General features: G+C 46.9%; 2 protein-coding genes across 6 annotated transcripts in view; one reads left to right on the top strand and one right to left on the bottom strand.

The window, feature by feature from the left end:
• Positions 1 to 13,100, bottom strand: part of LOC149358309 (cyclin-dependent kinase 16-like) — a 155,837-nt gene extending 142,737 nt beyond the window's left edge. For 2 of the 5 annotated variants that reach the window (XM_089570346.1, XM_089570351.1), the window contains exon 1: positions 12,948 to 13,100. The gene's annotated coding sequence lies outside the window, so the exon portion shown is untranslated. Of the gene's footprint in view, positions 1 to 6,298; positions 6,401 to 7,997; positions 8,018 to 12,607; positions 12,816 to 12,947 lie in introns of those variants that run through there. The other 3 variants (XM_089570348.1, XM_089570349.1, XM_089570347.1) reach the window with 3 other exon arrangements.
• Positions 12,758 to 15,285, top strand: LOC149358308 (uncharacterized). Its single transcript, XM_089570353.1, has 3 exons — positions 12,758 to 13,443; positions 13,527 to 13,694; positions 15,095 to 15,285. Exons 1-3 carry the CDS (start codon positions 13,285 to 13,287, stop codon positions 15,263 to 15,265), a joined length of 498 nt encoding a protein of 165 aa, XP_089426479.1. The 5' UTR covers positions 12,758 to 13,284; the 3' UTR covers positions 15,266 to 15,285.
• The last annotated feature ends 368 nt before the right edge of the window (positions 15,286 to 15,653 follow it).

Raw genomic sequence — 15,653 nt, 5'->3', positions numbered from 1 at the left:
AGTAGTATGGAGTCCTAAACAGAATTATTTAAAGAAACAATTAGAAAGAGTTCAGAGGTACGCAGTACGCTTTATTTGCTGCCGATATCGAAGGACAGACTCAGTTGCGGATATGCTCTCTTCCTGTAACCTGGATTTATTAGAAACACGACGACAAAAAAATCGGCTGAAGTTATTGTTCCAGATGCTCCAAGGACAGATAAATATTCAGAAGGAAACATACATACAAGCACCAGGCAAACGCAGTTCTAGAACAAATCATGGTCGGATAATTCAGCCTTACAACGCCCGTAGTGAAACTTTCAAACATTCCTTCTTCCCTCATGCAGTTGAAATGTGGAATGATTTGCCAATGAGTGTTGTGGAACAGAGTGATGTGCATGCATACGAACGATCTCTGGATAACCACCTGCTTGAAAGTGCCATTTGATGCTTGACTGAATGATGTACCGTGTCATGCTGATGTATTCAATGCTTGTGAATAGTGCTGTTTTTCTATGAAATTTTTATACCCTCTCTGTAAGGACCCTCACACGAGGGTTGACAGTATTGTTAAATAAATAAATAAATAAATAAACAGCATTTTTGAATCCCACAATTTCATTCTGACAAGCAAGTTAAAACTCCTTTCATTTTTCATATTGTGCAGTCTTTCTTATGCATTAAAATTACAGTGGCAATCCATGCTTTTTGAAGGAGTATAGACAACTAACTTTTGGGTGCGTGTTTTCTGATTTGTGATGATGCATAAAGCATTATCATGCATGATTTACCACCTGGTATTCCCCTACGACCGCTAAATAATTTATAATCAAATTTCTTTCTCAAGATGTTCTGGCTCAAGCCTAATGAGGACTGTGACATCAAAGTGTGCTTACAGGTCACGTGAGGCATGAAAAACTGCAATATAATCTCTGCTTCCACATTTGTTGTCATTCTTGCTTTTGAGGGAGGCTGACTTCAGCACTGTAGTGAATTAAAACCATGAAGCAGCAATTATATCAGCGTTTTTCTATGCCTCACGTGACATAAAACCACTCTTTGACGACACAGCCATTGTTCAGCTGTTGAAACTAAAATCGAAACAGCATGACAGAAAAATATGATTATGAATTATTTAGCGGTCGTAGGTGAATACCACATGATGATTCATGCGTAGTAGCACGGCCGCTCAATGGAGAGCGCACTGGGTGCGGCCCGTCGCGTCGCCCAAAAGAGCCGTATTGCGCCTAGTTCTCGTCGCCACCGCTGTGGCGCCACCGCTCCGGGACGAGTCCGGGCGGAGAGCTGTGCGCAGCGGCCGAGGCAGTGCTTTCGTTTAGGCGTCTGCACGGTCGGCGCTTTATAATTTTAGCCTTTCTGAGCTGCGTTTCACACATTATGGTGATACCACGTGCAAGTTTGCTATTGATAGCGTGATAGTGGCATGTCACGATCACTGCGCTTTTCCAAATCGCACGAGGACTTGCGTTTACACCGAGAATCTAGGAAGAAGTGCGCTTCGCCGAGCGGTGTCCCATTCAGTTATGGGCGTTTCAACCACTGTAATAACTCATTACTTATTACAGTCTTGAACTCGGGACAAGGTTCCGGGCCACTTATTGAACGTGAACTTTCTGTAAACTTACGCTTGTGGTCGTAACGTTCTGTATTATAGTTCAGCCTGTTGCTCCGTTTTCGCTGGAAATAGTTCCAAGTGGGTACCACCAAGTACGAGGGTCATCCCAAAATTAAGGTTTGCAGTTCTTTTATAAATCGAAAGATATGTTCATTTTAAGCAAATTACAAATCACTTAAAAGGGACACCATTCTTCTACTTTTGCACATAATCGCCGTTGCGGTCTATGCATTTTTACAGACGCTGGGGCAGTTTTTGTATGCCCATGTCACACCAGCTCGCCGCTGTGCCTTTGAGGAATCGTTTGACCGCATCTTTCATTTCGTCATCATCAGTGAAGCGCCTTCCAGCGTGGTGTTCTTTTAGCTTTGGAAATAAGTGGTAGTCACTTGGTGCCAAGTCCGGACTGTAGGGTGAGTGGCTGATGACGTCCCGTACAAACTGTTCTAGGAGAGCGATGGTTTGACAGGCAACGTGGCGGCGAGCGTTGTTCCTCTTCTGCGATTTTGAATCGCCCGTCTGTGTTTCGAAAGGGTTTCACAATATCTGTCCGCGTTTACTGTGGAGCCAGGAGTCATGAAGTCTAACAACGATACCCATTTTCGATCCCAAAACGCAGATGCCTTTGCCGGCAGACTGCGCTTGCTTGAATTTTCGCGGCTTGGGCAAAGATGAGTGCCGCAATTCACGTGATTTTTGTTTAGTCTCAGGCGTGAAGTGGAATGTCTAGGCTTCATCACCCGTAACAAATACAAAAATGTCTCCGTTTCATCTCCGGAACGCGGATGGAATTCGCGGGAGAGGTCAACGCATTGTTGTTGATGGTCGTCTGTGAGCATTCGCGCAACCCGTTTTGGGCACACCTTCCGATATTTCAACTTTGCGGTCAAACTCCTGTGAATAGTGCTTCTAGAAACGCCAGGAACCAATATGCAGGGTTCGTCGAGTGTGATCCTCCGATATTGCCGCATCATTTCTTCGACCTTGGCGACTGTCTCATCAGAAATTGACGGTCTACCGCTTCTTCGTCGTGAATTCCAGTGCTACCAGCTGCGAACTCCCTACACCACTTGCGGAAGTTTTTAACATCCATGCAAGACTCTCCGTACAGTTCCATCAACTGGCGATAATTTTCGATTGGTTGAACGCCATTTGCGTGAACTTCGCTCCTGGCGGTAGCGACAAACGGGAGCTCCATTTCAAATGGTTGTCGGGCCGAGACTGACAATCCCTTTCGCGCTGAGTCATGGCTTGTTTGGAAGACGGGGAACAAATGAACACAGCAGTATAGCGAGCAGCCAAGCATATAGTTTCCCTGCGGTCGCAGCCCTTTGGAGACCTTACTTTTGGGATTACCCTCGTAAATATACTACTGACACAAACAGTTGCAAAACAAACAACACAAGACAGCCAGTTCAACCAGACTCCAGCAGGCTCGGCCAATGTTTTGCGTTTTATTTTGAAGCCACGTGATTCACCGAAGGAATTCAAGCCTATTTTACAAGCGAAGAACTTTCCTCGAAAGCGGTTTATGAGCAAGTATGATTTTTTTCCTGCGTAAGATTGATGTTTTCTGCCCAATTGGCCAGTAGTGGTCGCATTAGTTTGGTTAGAAAGGCTTTGCAGATGTCCTCGGTGTGACTGCGGTCTTCTCTCTCGCAAATCAACTCCGGACATTGCTCAAAATAGGGAAGAAGGGCTGAAACCACCATGTTGCATAGCTTGCTGCTTCTGCGGGAACTCATGGTAACCGATCTTCGGATCTTAGCGTTTGTGGTGCACAGCGGCACGCAGCAGTTGCGTGGCATGGTGTCGCATGCGCTTAGGACGCTGTCGACGCAGGCACCGATGACAAGCACGCAGAACTAGCTGAAACACGCGGTCATGCAGAGCAGTTAGAGCGAAAACACGTGCTAACACAGCCAGCGCACTCCTTCCGCGTCGTCTGGGCGTCCGTGCCGGCGGCGGCTTGTCACGGAGAGGTGGCGCCCCCGCGGAGAATAACGGCGGAAACTAGAACTTCTCCCAATACGCGCTCCCCCACCCATTGAGGCGCGACGCGGCGGGCCGCACCAAGTGCGCCTCCATTGAGCGGCCGTGGTAGTAGTCTCTTCTGCATCATTGTAAAGAAGAAAACATGCCCCCTGATTAGGTGGCTATACTCCTTTGAGGGTTCGACTAAAGTTCATCTTGTGAGGCATTAGTTGAAGTAAATGCAGAACAGTCACTGACCAAGTCCAAATAAAAAATGACGTTTCAAAACCCATACAGATTCCTAAACGTCGTTTTTTATTCTGACTTGGCCAGTGACTGCTATACATTTACTTCAATTCGTGCTTTGTTTTTTAAGCGATTCAGACAATTTGTTTCCGTACACAGGCAAGCAAATTCAACTGCTGTGTGGAAGATGCTGTGAAGTCCAGAGTCTGAGGTTGAAAGGCCTTTGTCATTTTGAGCCGCCGCGGTGGCTCAGTGGCTATGGTGCTCGGCTGCTGGCCCAAAAGACGCGGGTTCGATCCCGGCCGCGGCGGTTGAATTTCTTTGGAGGAGAAATTCGAGGCCTGTGTACTGTGCGATGTCAGTGCACGTTAAAGAACCCCAGGTGGTCGAAATTTCCGGAGCCCTCCACTACGGCGTCTCTCATAGCCTCAGTCGCTTTTGGACGTTAAACCCCACAAACCAACCAACCTTTGTCATTTTCTCAAGGAAGCTGTAGACAATCTACATTGCCTTTACTACAATGTACACCCAGCCAAATCTTTTAACTGGCTTGATTTTCGCATCCCTAATTACACCTCGTAAAAGGCTTCTCTCAGCTAAACTGCTGGCATATTCACGCTATAATTTGACACGTGTGGTGGCATTTGGTGCTCCATTTTTTTTTCATATTATGCTTGAGTGGAGTACTTGCCTGAATGAATCAAAATTATTAGAAATCAGCATCATCTGCAGCTACGATGAGCCAAAACAAGCGACACATGTAGCAATGGTTCTACTTAACATCGCTTCCTCCTCTGGGTAAACTACCTCTCCTCCCATGCTACACAAGTCATTTACCCAGAGTAAGCGCGAATGCGCCACCAGAACCACTGCTACGTATGCCCATTGTTCTGGCTCTTCGTAGCGGCAGACGATGAAGATTACTCATAATTTTGGTTTCATCGGGCAATTACTCAGACCGGAAAATTACACTAGTCTGGACACCAGCACATGCATCCCTGCCTGGTAATGAGACGGCCCACGAGTTCGCCCGAGGCTTTTCTTTCCGGGCGGACCCGAGCGAGGTGGTCTTTACAGAAAGGGTCGCATGGTGACCTACAGAGAAATTACACAACACTATCGTTTGCAACGAGCTAGACTTCCTCCAGCGGATAGATCCTTGTCCAGATACCAAGCCATCAACTGGCGCCGGTTACAAACTTACACCTTTCCAAACCCGGCCCTCTGGAGTCTTATGTACCCAGGGCAATTTTCAGACAAATGCGCAAACTGCGAACTTAGGGCCACCTTGGACCACATACTATGGGAATGTCCTCATGCTCCCCGGGAGGGACGAGGTATAAACACAAAAGATCAATGGGAGACCTTGCTACTGAGCTCCGACCCGGCGACTCAGTTACAACTCGTCCGACTGGCCGAAGCCGCCGCCGAGAGTCAAAACCTTTCGGCCGTCGTCTAGGCGGGTAGCACTCTGGCTACCCTCTTTCTGTTGGACCATAAAAGTTTTCCTATCCTATCCTATCCACTCAAGCATAATATGAAAAAAAAAAAAATGGACCACCAAATGCCACCACACACGTCAAATTGCAGCATGAATATGCCAGTTGTTTAGCAGAGAGAAGCCTTTTGCACATTGCAATTAGGGATGCAAAAATCACACCAACTAAAGATCTGACCAGGTGTACATGGTAAAAATTGGAACAATTCTCAATGTGGTGGACAGGCCAACCCAAAACGCTATGTTTGAATTCTGCAAGCTGGTAACTACCATCCACTGCAACAAAAACCCGATCACTACCAAAGATTAATTACTACAAGTCTTAAGTCACACAACTCACTGCTCTAATTAGCACTCTCCCAGGTGAGCAGGTAACATGTGCTGCAGTATGTCCCCCCTCCTTCAAACAGCACATAAGCATAGACAGTGACCATGCAATGTTTCACCCTGACAGAATAATCCCTAATCGATGAAGCAGCAAGTCAGCTACCAGCTATAACAGACCTCACAATCAGGACACCAGGGCTAGTAGATGCACAAAGTACTATCGCGCTCAGTAAAACTTGAAATCCACTCGGAGTAAACGAACTGAGCTTTTCGAATTATAGTAAAGCAATACACTTTCACACAGCGCACCCAACTTGCACAAACATTTATGGTACTTTGACGTTTGCATTGACAGCTACATGCATAAATTTCCAGCAACACAAGGCTCAAAGTGCTCCAAAAACTGAGCTCCAGCCACAGCTCCCATGCTGCAAGTTATATTGAGAGCGATAGTACACTGAACAGAAAATAGAGGCCATATGGTTTGCTTCAGAGCAGTGCAGTGGAGCATTTATGGCATGCCTCAAGCTCCAATTGTCTTCAAGGTAAAGGGAACCCTTACTCGTACCTTTTCAAGGTCTCATTATTTTAGGGGTTTCTAAAGTGCTCCAATATAGACACGAAAAACAAATAACCCAACAAGCGATGACTGGGAGGCGGCACTGTCCAGCTCATGTTCGGAAGACCAGCTTTCGCTGGTGAACCTGGCGAGGGCGGCGGCAAAAGCCAATCGGTTCCTGGAATGAGGGCCCACCCAATTCATTTTATGCATTAAACGTTCTTCTCTCTCTCTCTCAAAAGCAAACCACATGGCCTGAAAACGTTAACCGCGGCTGTATATTCCAATTAAGTGCTCTCTTCACAGGTGTTAATGCCTCATCGTTGTCGACAGAAGGTTGTCAGCAGAGGTGTCGCGCTGTTCAGTTGGTCGAAATGGTTATGACGTCAGAGTGCACAGATTCACAGCAATGAGGTCACCCACGGATGCCTGACGCCCCCTTTTGGAGCAGACGACAACTAATAAAATAGTTGCTGTCCGCTCCGCCAGTGGGCGTAAGGCGTCCGTGGGCGACCACATTACATACCTCATTACTGCGAACAGAGCCATGGATACAACCGAACTCATAGAAGCAGAGAGAGAGTCGTGCTAGAAAAGCAGTCAAAGTGTGTAGTTGTAATGTGTAGTCAAAGTGTGTAGTCAAATAAACCACTAGTACAGCACAAACAGTTTCACAGTCAATGACAAACAGTGCGCCAGGAAAGGCTTTCTTCACCTTGCAGCACTTTAGAGAGCCAAAGTGCCCCCTGAATTTTTTACGATTCAAAGATACAACGCTCATTGTGTTTAAATAAAACAGCCAAGCACCCAGTCAGCAACACCCTGAGCACAAAGTGTCACTGATTACCCGTGTTATCTGTTACTGTCCCCAAGCACTACACAACTTGGCCACAGCTTTCCGTTTATGTCGTGAATGAGTGCTGACACACATCCCTGATACAGCCTACCTGAGCAATAAATCATGACGTACCCGCCAGCCCGCTAACAGTACTCATACTTTGATTCAAAGCTGAAATTTTGTCTCAAACGTGTTTATTCACATGGCAGAAAGTTGGGCAAGTTGGTTATAATACATGGTTTGCAAAGAGCTCTTGTCATTGCATTCTTTCTTCATCCGCTTGTGTTTTTACGTGCCTTCTCAACCATGCATTGCAAAACCATGGTTTGCAAAAACAAATTGGAATTGGTGTTCCCTATTGTATGAGGACACTACAAAGTGTTCCAAAAGGGACAATTCCGATCAGCAGCTGGAAAATCTGACTCTGGATCAGATCAGTGCAGACCATTTACAGAGCCCATACAAGCGAAATAAACCAGACTATGCAGTTAGAAAGACACCGTCGACAGACTTTACATACTCGGCTCTTGATGAACGCACGAGATTTAATAACGGAACACCGCATAACACACAACTGAGAAGACGCAAGCACAGCTACTCAGCTCAACAAAGGATGCCCAATGAAAATTCCCTGGCAAGTCGATACCTTGAATGTGCTGCATCGGCTGAGACTTTTTTTTTTTTACAAAAGAAATTTGTATGTAGACTTGTTTCAAAGGGCCTTTCGGCTTCAAATCTTCAAGTGAGTAGCATGCAAACATGTGCATAGGTAGAGACACAGGTGAACACGAGATATAAAAGTAGCATTATGAAACACTCAAGCATCTCACAGATAAAACGCACAGTAAACAGCAAATGCATTAAATGACATTTGAAAGGAAAGAAGGAGAAATAGAAATGAGCAAAGGAAGTAACCGCACAATGTCAGCCCACTTACACTGACAAAATAAACTAACTCTGTTGCCAGACGTTCAAAAGGGCTGCAGTGATGCGTTCTGCTTGATACCAGCGTTCTGCTTGATACCAGCGTTCTCACCCCGTGAACAGGAAAGTGAACTGTGAATTAGGCGTACGGTAGCATGGCCTGCCAAAGTCATTGCCTTGCCCCGCCCTTGTAGTTCTCATAAAGAAGGCATTGAGAGGGGCCATTTCAACAAAAGACAATGTGCAACGATTCTATCACAAAGGAAAGCCTTTAAGAATCGAAAACAATGGAAAATCTCCGACAGATGGCTTCATCACGTGCTGCCAAGACATGAAAGCCGTAGTGCGTTATTCAGGTAATGGAGCCATGTGGAGAAAAGGCACAAGGATATTTTTTTATTACATCACTCAAGCCAAACAGGAAGAAAAATCATGAAAGGCTCCTACAGCATCCCTGTTAAGCTTAATTCGTGACAACACTTTTCATAAGTCCAAGTTACGCAAAAAAAGAAACAATGAAATGCTACTACAATCTAAATAACATGAAAGGAATTCACTGTGACTAGGTTGGGAAAATCCTTAAAACCCAATGAGCCAGCCCCTTTAAAGCTATACCTTACATGCAGGCCTAGCACCTCAATGCACTATCTCCTTAAACAAAGATGACAATGACCACAATGAAACAATCATAACCTAGCAGTGAAGGGCATGAATTTACTTAATAGCTCCATCCTTTCCTTTTCATTCCAGGGCTATACAAAAAAAATTGTTGCACTCTGTGTGTTTGCAGGCAACTTTCATACATTAGCCTATGTGGTGTACTCTCACGCCCATTCAGGCATTAAACAAACCAATTCCTGCAAACCCCATACATTAGAAGCTAACTAAGCTAACTAAGTTAACCACTCCCTGCCATAACGTCTCCATGCAAATGTCATCACCACCTGCACAGTTCATGAACACACTACTAACATCCAACACCCAAGCAAGACACCAGGTGAAATACAAGCAAGCAAAAACAGGCTACATTACCTATAATTCAAACAGCATGCTCAGTAAACGCGCTATAAAATTGTGTCACCACAATCTCCACAAGCAAACCGATTAGTCTCTATACCAATTTACAACCTCATCACAAAAAACTTCAATAACTTACCCGAAAAAAAAAAAAAGCTTGTTCTCAGTCATTCATTCCCATAGCACTGCAACCCTCAAGCCACCATCCTGAACTGAGTTCCACAACATTATAACCCTGCTACTTTTGTAGAGCACAGTGAACATGGCTATATCGCGTGTTGCGGAAATATACGCGCCCCGTAAAATGATTCTTTCAGCTAAACGGGCTCATTGTTCGAGCTCACATTTCGCACAGAAATGGCATTTGGTCGGCAGAATTGTTTAATACCACGTTTGCTTGGGGTACCTACCTGATTCGAACAGAATAAGTCGGATATTCACATCGTCTGCGGCGACGACGAAGGAAATTAAGCCGCTCTGTCAGCGATCGCACTGGTGGCGCCATCTCGTTTGTTCGCCGCGAAGTTTAAGCAAATGTGGGGGATGTTTGCGGGAAGTTTGAAGGCTCTCTTTCAAATGTTTTTTAATTGGTCACAAAAAACGCAGTTTGGCAAAAACTGCGCGAAATTCGCAACGTTTCGAATGCCTTTAGCAATAAATCTTTTCGAGCTTCGAGTGTCGTCTGCTTTCGTCTGTTCGCTACCGGTGCGGTTTGATGTCGTACACTGCCACAGAATAAACGCTATGAGCGCTCTGACACCCTCCTGAAAGCATTTTTGCATTATGCTATCTGTGTAGATACCATTTGGTTCTCCTTTATTTGCAGAGGATCGGGTAATGAGTAGCGGCGGTGCGTTAGCTCCCACCAGGCAGGATTTTGGTGGCCCTGATAAGGGCCGTTTCGCGACTTGTTCTTGAGATCCTGTGCAGCTCAGACGTCAAAGTGGCCGCCGTTGGCTTGGATGCACCTCTCCAGGCGCTCTTCATAGTTTCTGAACACGTTTGCCCGCATTTCATCAGTGATCTGGTCAAACGCGTCCTCAATGCGGGCCTTGAGCGCAGCGATGCTCGTCAGTGTGCCGGCGCTGTATACAAGCGATTTTATGAAGCCCCAAACAAAAAAATCGCACGGGGTGAGATCAGGTGACCTCGGAGGCCAGGGCATGTTTTCGGACCCGCGGCCCATCCACTTGCGCGTGAAATTCTCATCCAAAAAACGCCGAACCTTTGAGGCGTAGTGCGCTGGGGCACCGTCGTGCAGGAAAATGCACACCTCTTGCTGCATGTGTCTTTCGTTCAGTTCAGGCAGAACATCGTTCTGCAGCAGCGACAGGTAAGAGTCGGCAGTGACAGTATCACTGAAAAAAAATGGTCCTACGACCCCTTCTCTCCAAATCCCGCACCAAACTGCCACACCTGGAGAGTGAACAGGACGTGTTGTTGAAAACCTGGGGTTTTCCCGGGACCACTGGCGCGTATTTTGCCTGTTCACTGCGCCGTCAAGATGGAAAATAGATTCATCAGTGAACAGTATGAACTGCAGATGTCCAGGGTCTGCAGCAATTCTTCTCTGTTCTGCGCGACAGAACTCCAATCGTTGTGCCAGGTCCTGGGCGGTAAGCTCTTGGAGCACGCGAACTTTGAAAGGACGCAGCCCTTTCTTCCTAAGGTGTCGGCTCACTGTTGACGCTGTGGTGCCGAATAGCAAACCTGCGCGTCGGCAGGAAAGCCGTGGGTTTGAGTCGAAAGCGCCCTCAATTGCATCAGCAATAAAACTCCTGGAGCTTCCAACATCGCATCTTTTCGTTCTTCCGACAGTTCCAGTTGACAGAAACTTGTCGACCCACCTTTTCAGAGATTCTCGATGCGGCGGTCGACGATGGAACTCCGCACGAAACTTCTTACGCACGAAGCGCATGGAATTGGATGCGCACATCCATGACACGGCCATGGCCTTCTCTTCGTCAGTGTACGGTCTCATTTGTCGGTAGTAAGCTTCCGTACTTTACGAAAGAAGGCAAGACTGAAAGCACAGACTCAGAAGCTGCAGTCGGTAGCGAACAGACGAAAGCAGACGACACTCGAAGCTCGAAAAGATTTATTGCTAAAGGCATTCGAAACGTTGCGAATTTCGCGCAGTTTTTGCCAAACTGCGTTTTTTGTGACCAATTAAAAAACATTTGAAAGAGAGCCTTCAAACTTCCCGCAAACATCCCCCACATTTGCTTAAACTTCGCGGCGAACAAACGAGATGGCGCCACCAGTGCGATCGCTGACAGAGCGGCTTAATTTCCTTCGTCGTCGCCGCAGACGATGTGAATATCCGACTTATTCTGTTCGAATCAGGTAAGTGCCCCAAGCAAACGTGGTATTAAACAATTCTGCCGACCAAATGCCATTTCTGTGCGAAATTTGAGCTCGAACAATGCGCCCGTTTAGCTGAAAGAATCATTTTACGGGGCGCGTATATTTCCGCAACAGTCGATATTTACACAAGCATACACCAGCGTACAAATCAACGTCACGTTCTCGGGCACTTGGGCCTGCTCCCTTGATTAGCCGCAAATCTTCAGAGCATTATGGCACGAATATCAGTAAGGATCGTGAATAATGACAATGTGCATATGTGTGTCAAAGCGGAACTCTTTGAAAACAGCCCCGGATGGATACTCATTTCAGCTCTAGCAATCGACAAGTGAACACACAACCACGCCCAATATTCCACCCGTGTCTCGGTGGCCAGAAACTTGCGTGTTTCAACCCGAAAAAAAAAACGCACAAAGCAATGTCGATCCTTGCGTTCAGCTTTTGCTCAGTGTTTCTCGTCTCCATGCTCAGAGCGCGGTCCGAACGCATAGTCCACGAAAGAACCACCTGCGGCATGCTCTTTCAATTCATGCGCACAGCAAAAACAGCTGGTAATGCAAATCTAGGTTCTTGCGAAAACAACCAATCCAGTTCGAGTGGAATATTTCAAATGATCATGACTGAAATGGTCGCGTTGCTAAACAAACAATCTGACTCGCAGGAAACATTTTCAGCGTCAACTTCGGCAACGCGCTACACGAACTCAACCGAGAGCACGAGCGGTTGTGCACTCTCAAGATAAACTACACAGGCCCTCATCATTAAGATCAGAGTGCCCTCCAAAGAAAATACGGCGTGATTCGTAGTAGGTGCAATGCAATCGGCGTAGCGTCGAAATCGAAGGAAACGCACGTTTAATCGAGCGAAATCCAGTTTAGCTGCCGTCGTCCTTGGAGTTTCCTGAGCGCAGAAGCATTCGAAAAAGCTCGTGCGTATGTCCCAGCAAAACCGATGAACAGGAACGGAAAGTCCGTAACGTCAACTTTTTTTTTTTTTTCCTTACCGAATCGAGATGATCGTACCTGATAAAACCGACCGCTGATGGTGAAAGAAAGGCCCCCAACCCAGGGAAAAAACGCAGGCGCAGAAGGGAATTGCGTAAACGGGATGCGTCCACATATCCGTCGAAAGGCAGGTGTAATGTAGAGTGCACGCGAGAAATCAACACACTTTCTCGAAAGTGGGAGGTGGCCCAAAACAGGTAAACAAAAAGTTCGCTTTAAAACTTTCAAAACCAACCTTCTTGAGACCGCACGCACTTGTAAGTTGGGCAATGCAGAGATCGCCGACAGATTTCTCGCAAAGGAGAGTCCCGGTGAAATTCGAATGGCGAGCGCAAACGATTTAGCGCAAACTGACGGCTCGAAGTTGACGTTGAGTCATGCTGTCGCTGCGGCCACACCACGAGAAGGGCGCGCACCCGAGCGCGATCAGGTACGGAGATTTCGCGCGTGCTCGACGGACAGACATTGGGTGTCGCTCGCACGAGCTGTGCATACTGCTTCCATCGCCATCCGGCCAGCCGGGACACATGAATGATCGAGATAATGCGAAAAAAAGCGTAAAAACTAGGCCTCACCTGTCACACGGCGATCTCATGCCCGAACTGAATCCCGTCATGCGTTGCGCTGCCACCTGCTGTATCACGTGACACAACAAAACCAGCAGCGCGACTTTTTGAAGTGCTTTTTTTTTCGTTTTTGCTTCGTTTGAAATGCAATATGTGCATTTCTTTAGCGATGAGCAGTTTAAATGGTACAAGTGAGAAGAACTTTGCCAAAAATAAAACGGCCTGTTACAAACGTTGCGGAGCACACGGTGTCGTCTGCGTTTCTGCATGTGCTCGTGGGCGCAGTGGTTTTTTATCGCTGCTTTTGTTGTGTTAGTCAGTGGGTTTCCCACTGTTTAGCTGGGAAATGAGTCAGAAAAGTGGAAGCAGCAAGACAATTTCGAGCCGCGACGAAGCTCCAAAAAGGCAGCAAAAGCGAAAACGCCCGGACGATATGCGTCAGAAGGGACGCTGCGAACTCGCAGAACACGACGGCGAGGAAAACGATGAAGTTGGAGCTTTTCAGGTAGCATGCTTCGTCAGCTGGTCGAGCAGCATATTTCGCTTTTCACCTTTATTTCAGCTATTTTTTTGTGCCAACGATTTCAGGAACTCCCTGCCAGCGAAGAGGGACATCCCAAGACTGACCAGAATAACGTACCAAGCGACATCGCAAAAATTTACTCCGATACTAAAGAAATCTTGAGCCAGCTTCAGGAAATCAGTAGGAAGGAGGAACTTTTCCTGTCCGGCATTGAGGAAAAGATTATTGAAAAGGTATGAGAACACTGAACAACGTACTCTCCTCCAAGGCAGGGGCGCGAAAATGTGAACAAATCACCTCTCAATTCTTGCTGTGAGCGTAGATAACTGAAAGGAGAAGTGGTGTGTGTGTGTGTGTGTGTGTGGGGGGGGGGGGGGGGGGGGGGGCTTCATTTGCTCAATGAAATTACTGAACTTCTTTCGTCGAAAAAAAGAGGACAGATATGTGGTTTTTCCCGATGGCAGTTTCTCGTCGGTGAGGGGCGGGGGCGAGGATTTAAATTCTCCCGTGCTCTGCCATGGTCGTTGTTGCTAATTGTGATAGCACAAGTCCACTCTAGGGTCATAGCAAAAATAATTGAACCAGGCGGAGCGGGGGATGACTCTGTGAGCAAGTATGGATGGAGCCTTTGGGTCCGAAACGTGTTGACGTGAAACGGATCGATCGATTAACTTACCCTCTGGTTTCTCCACTGAGAACCCTATATACTCCTAAGATTGGTTGTCAGGGAATGACGGCGGCCGCGTTTCGATGGAGGCGAAACGCAAAAGGCGTCCGAGGGCTGTGCGATGTAAGTGCACGTTAAAGATCCCCAGGTGGTCGAAATTACTCTGGAGCCCACCACTACGGCACCATTTTCTCCTTTCTTTCACTCCCCGACCGCGGCGGCCGCGTTTCTCTGGAGGCGAAAAAAAAAATTCGCTGTGGCTTAGCTTGTTTATAGTGCCTAGAATGCCAGTATATTCTAGGCACTATAGCTTGGTTAAGCCCGGTAATTGCGAAAGCAATATCCGTACCTACGCCATGGTACAGCTGGTAGTGTAGCTGGTGGTGGTGCTTGTGGTTAGACTTGTGGTGATGCATCGGTTATACAATCCAAAACAATCCAATCCCATCCAATCCAATTCAATCGACTCCAATCCAATCCAATGTAATCTACTGTAATCTAATCTAATCCAATCCAGTCTAATCCAATCTAATGCAATCAAGGTCAAATGAAGGTCAATGGTGGTCGCCGCCGCGGCACGGCAAAGGCGTGAAAGTGCAAGTAGTATTGCTTTCGCAACAAAAATGGGAGCAGCGTTTCGATGGACTCTTCTACGGCACCTCTTTCTTCCTTTCTTTTACTACCTCCTTTATCTCTTCCCTTACGGCGAGGTTCGGGTGTCCACCAAGATATGTGAGGCAGTTACTGCGTCCTTCCTTTTCTTAAAAAAAAAATCAATTTTCAAAATTTCACGCCCACCTTCTTCCCTACGCTCGCGGTGCGGTTGAGGTGTCAACCCACAGGTGATTCAGTTACTGCGCCTCTAAAAAAACAATTTTGTATGTGTCTTTCTCTGTCATCGTTATTTGTGTTGCTAATTATGAAGTGTCCCCTAACCTGACACGCGTTTGTTGTTCTTTACTCAAGCTCTCAGAGGTGCTGGCTGGAGCCCGGTCCCTCATTGCAGCCAGGAACGCCAAGGTCCACGAGCTGGTGTCGGCCATCAGTTCCAGCGTGCAACGCGTCCAAGAACTCGACAAGAAGCGAGAGATGCTCATCGGGGTCATGTCGCAAGCCTGGACCTACCTTGAAAATTAATTGACGCACAGGCTTAACAAATGTTCACTATTGGTTTCTTATGTATACTGGTTCAATAAACATTTGTTTGCGGCAGTTTGGGCCATTTAGTGCGACATGTTTTTAGAATTTTAGTACAACACAAGACAAAGACGTGAGCAGGACAGGAGACGCAGGAGCGCTCATGTGCCTTCTGTGTTCCCCATGTCCTATGTTGTGCCATAGTTTTGAAATGTACAGGCATGGTGACCTGAACAGCCTCACTGGTTGCGGCCATGTTTCACCGCGTGCATGCATCTGCATTTCTCGCCCCCCCCCCCCTCCCGCAGACACACACACACACACATACATGGGGAAACATTCCATCCACACTTTTGTAGCGTCATCTCGACATGATATGCATGACGTC

This window comes from Amblyomma mixtum, chromosome 2, assembly GCF_055824585.1.
Source record: "Amblyomma mixtum isolate Tamu chromosome 2, ASM5582458v1, whole genome shotgun sequence".
Lineage (NCBI taxonomy): Eukaryota > Metazoa > Arthropoda > Arachnida > Ixodida > Ixodidae > Amblyomma > Amblyomma mixtum.
The sequence above is the reverse complement of the archived record's forward strand: the minus strand, read 5'-3'. Positions and strand labels throughout refer to the sequence as shown.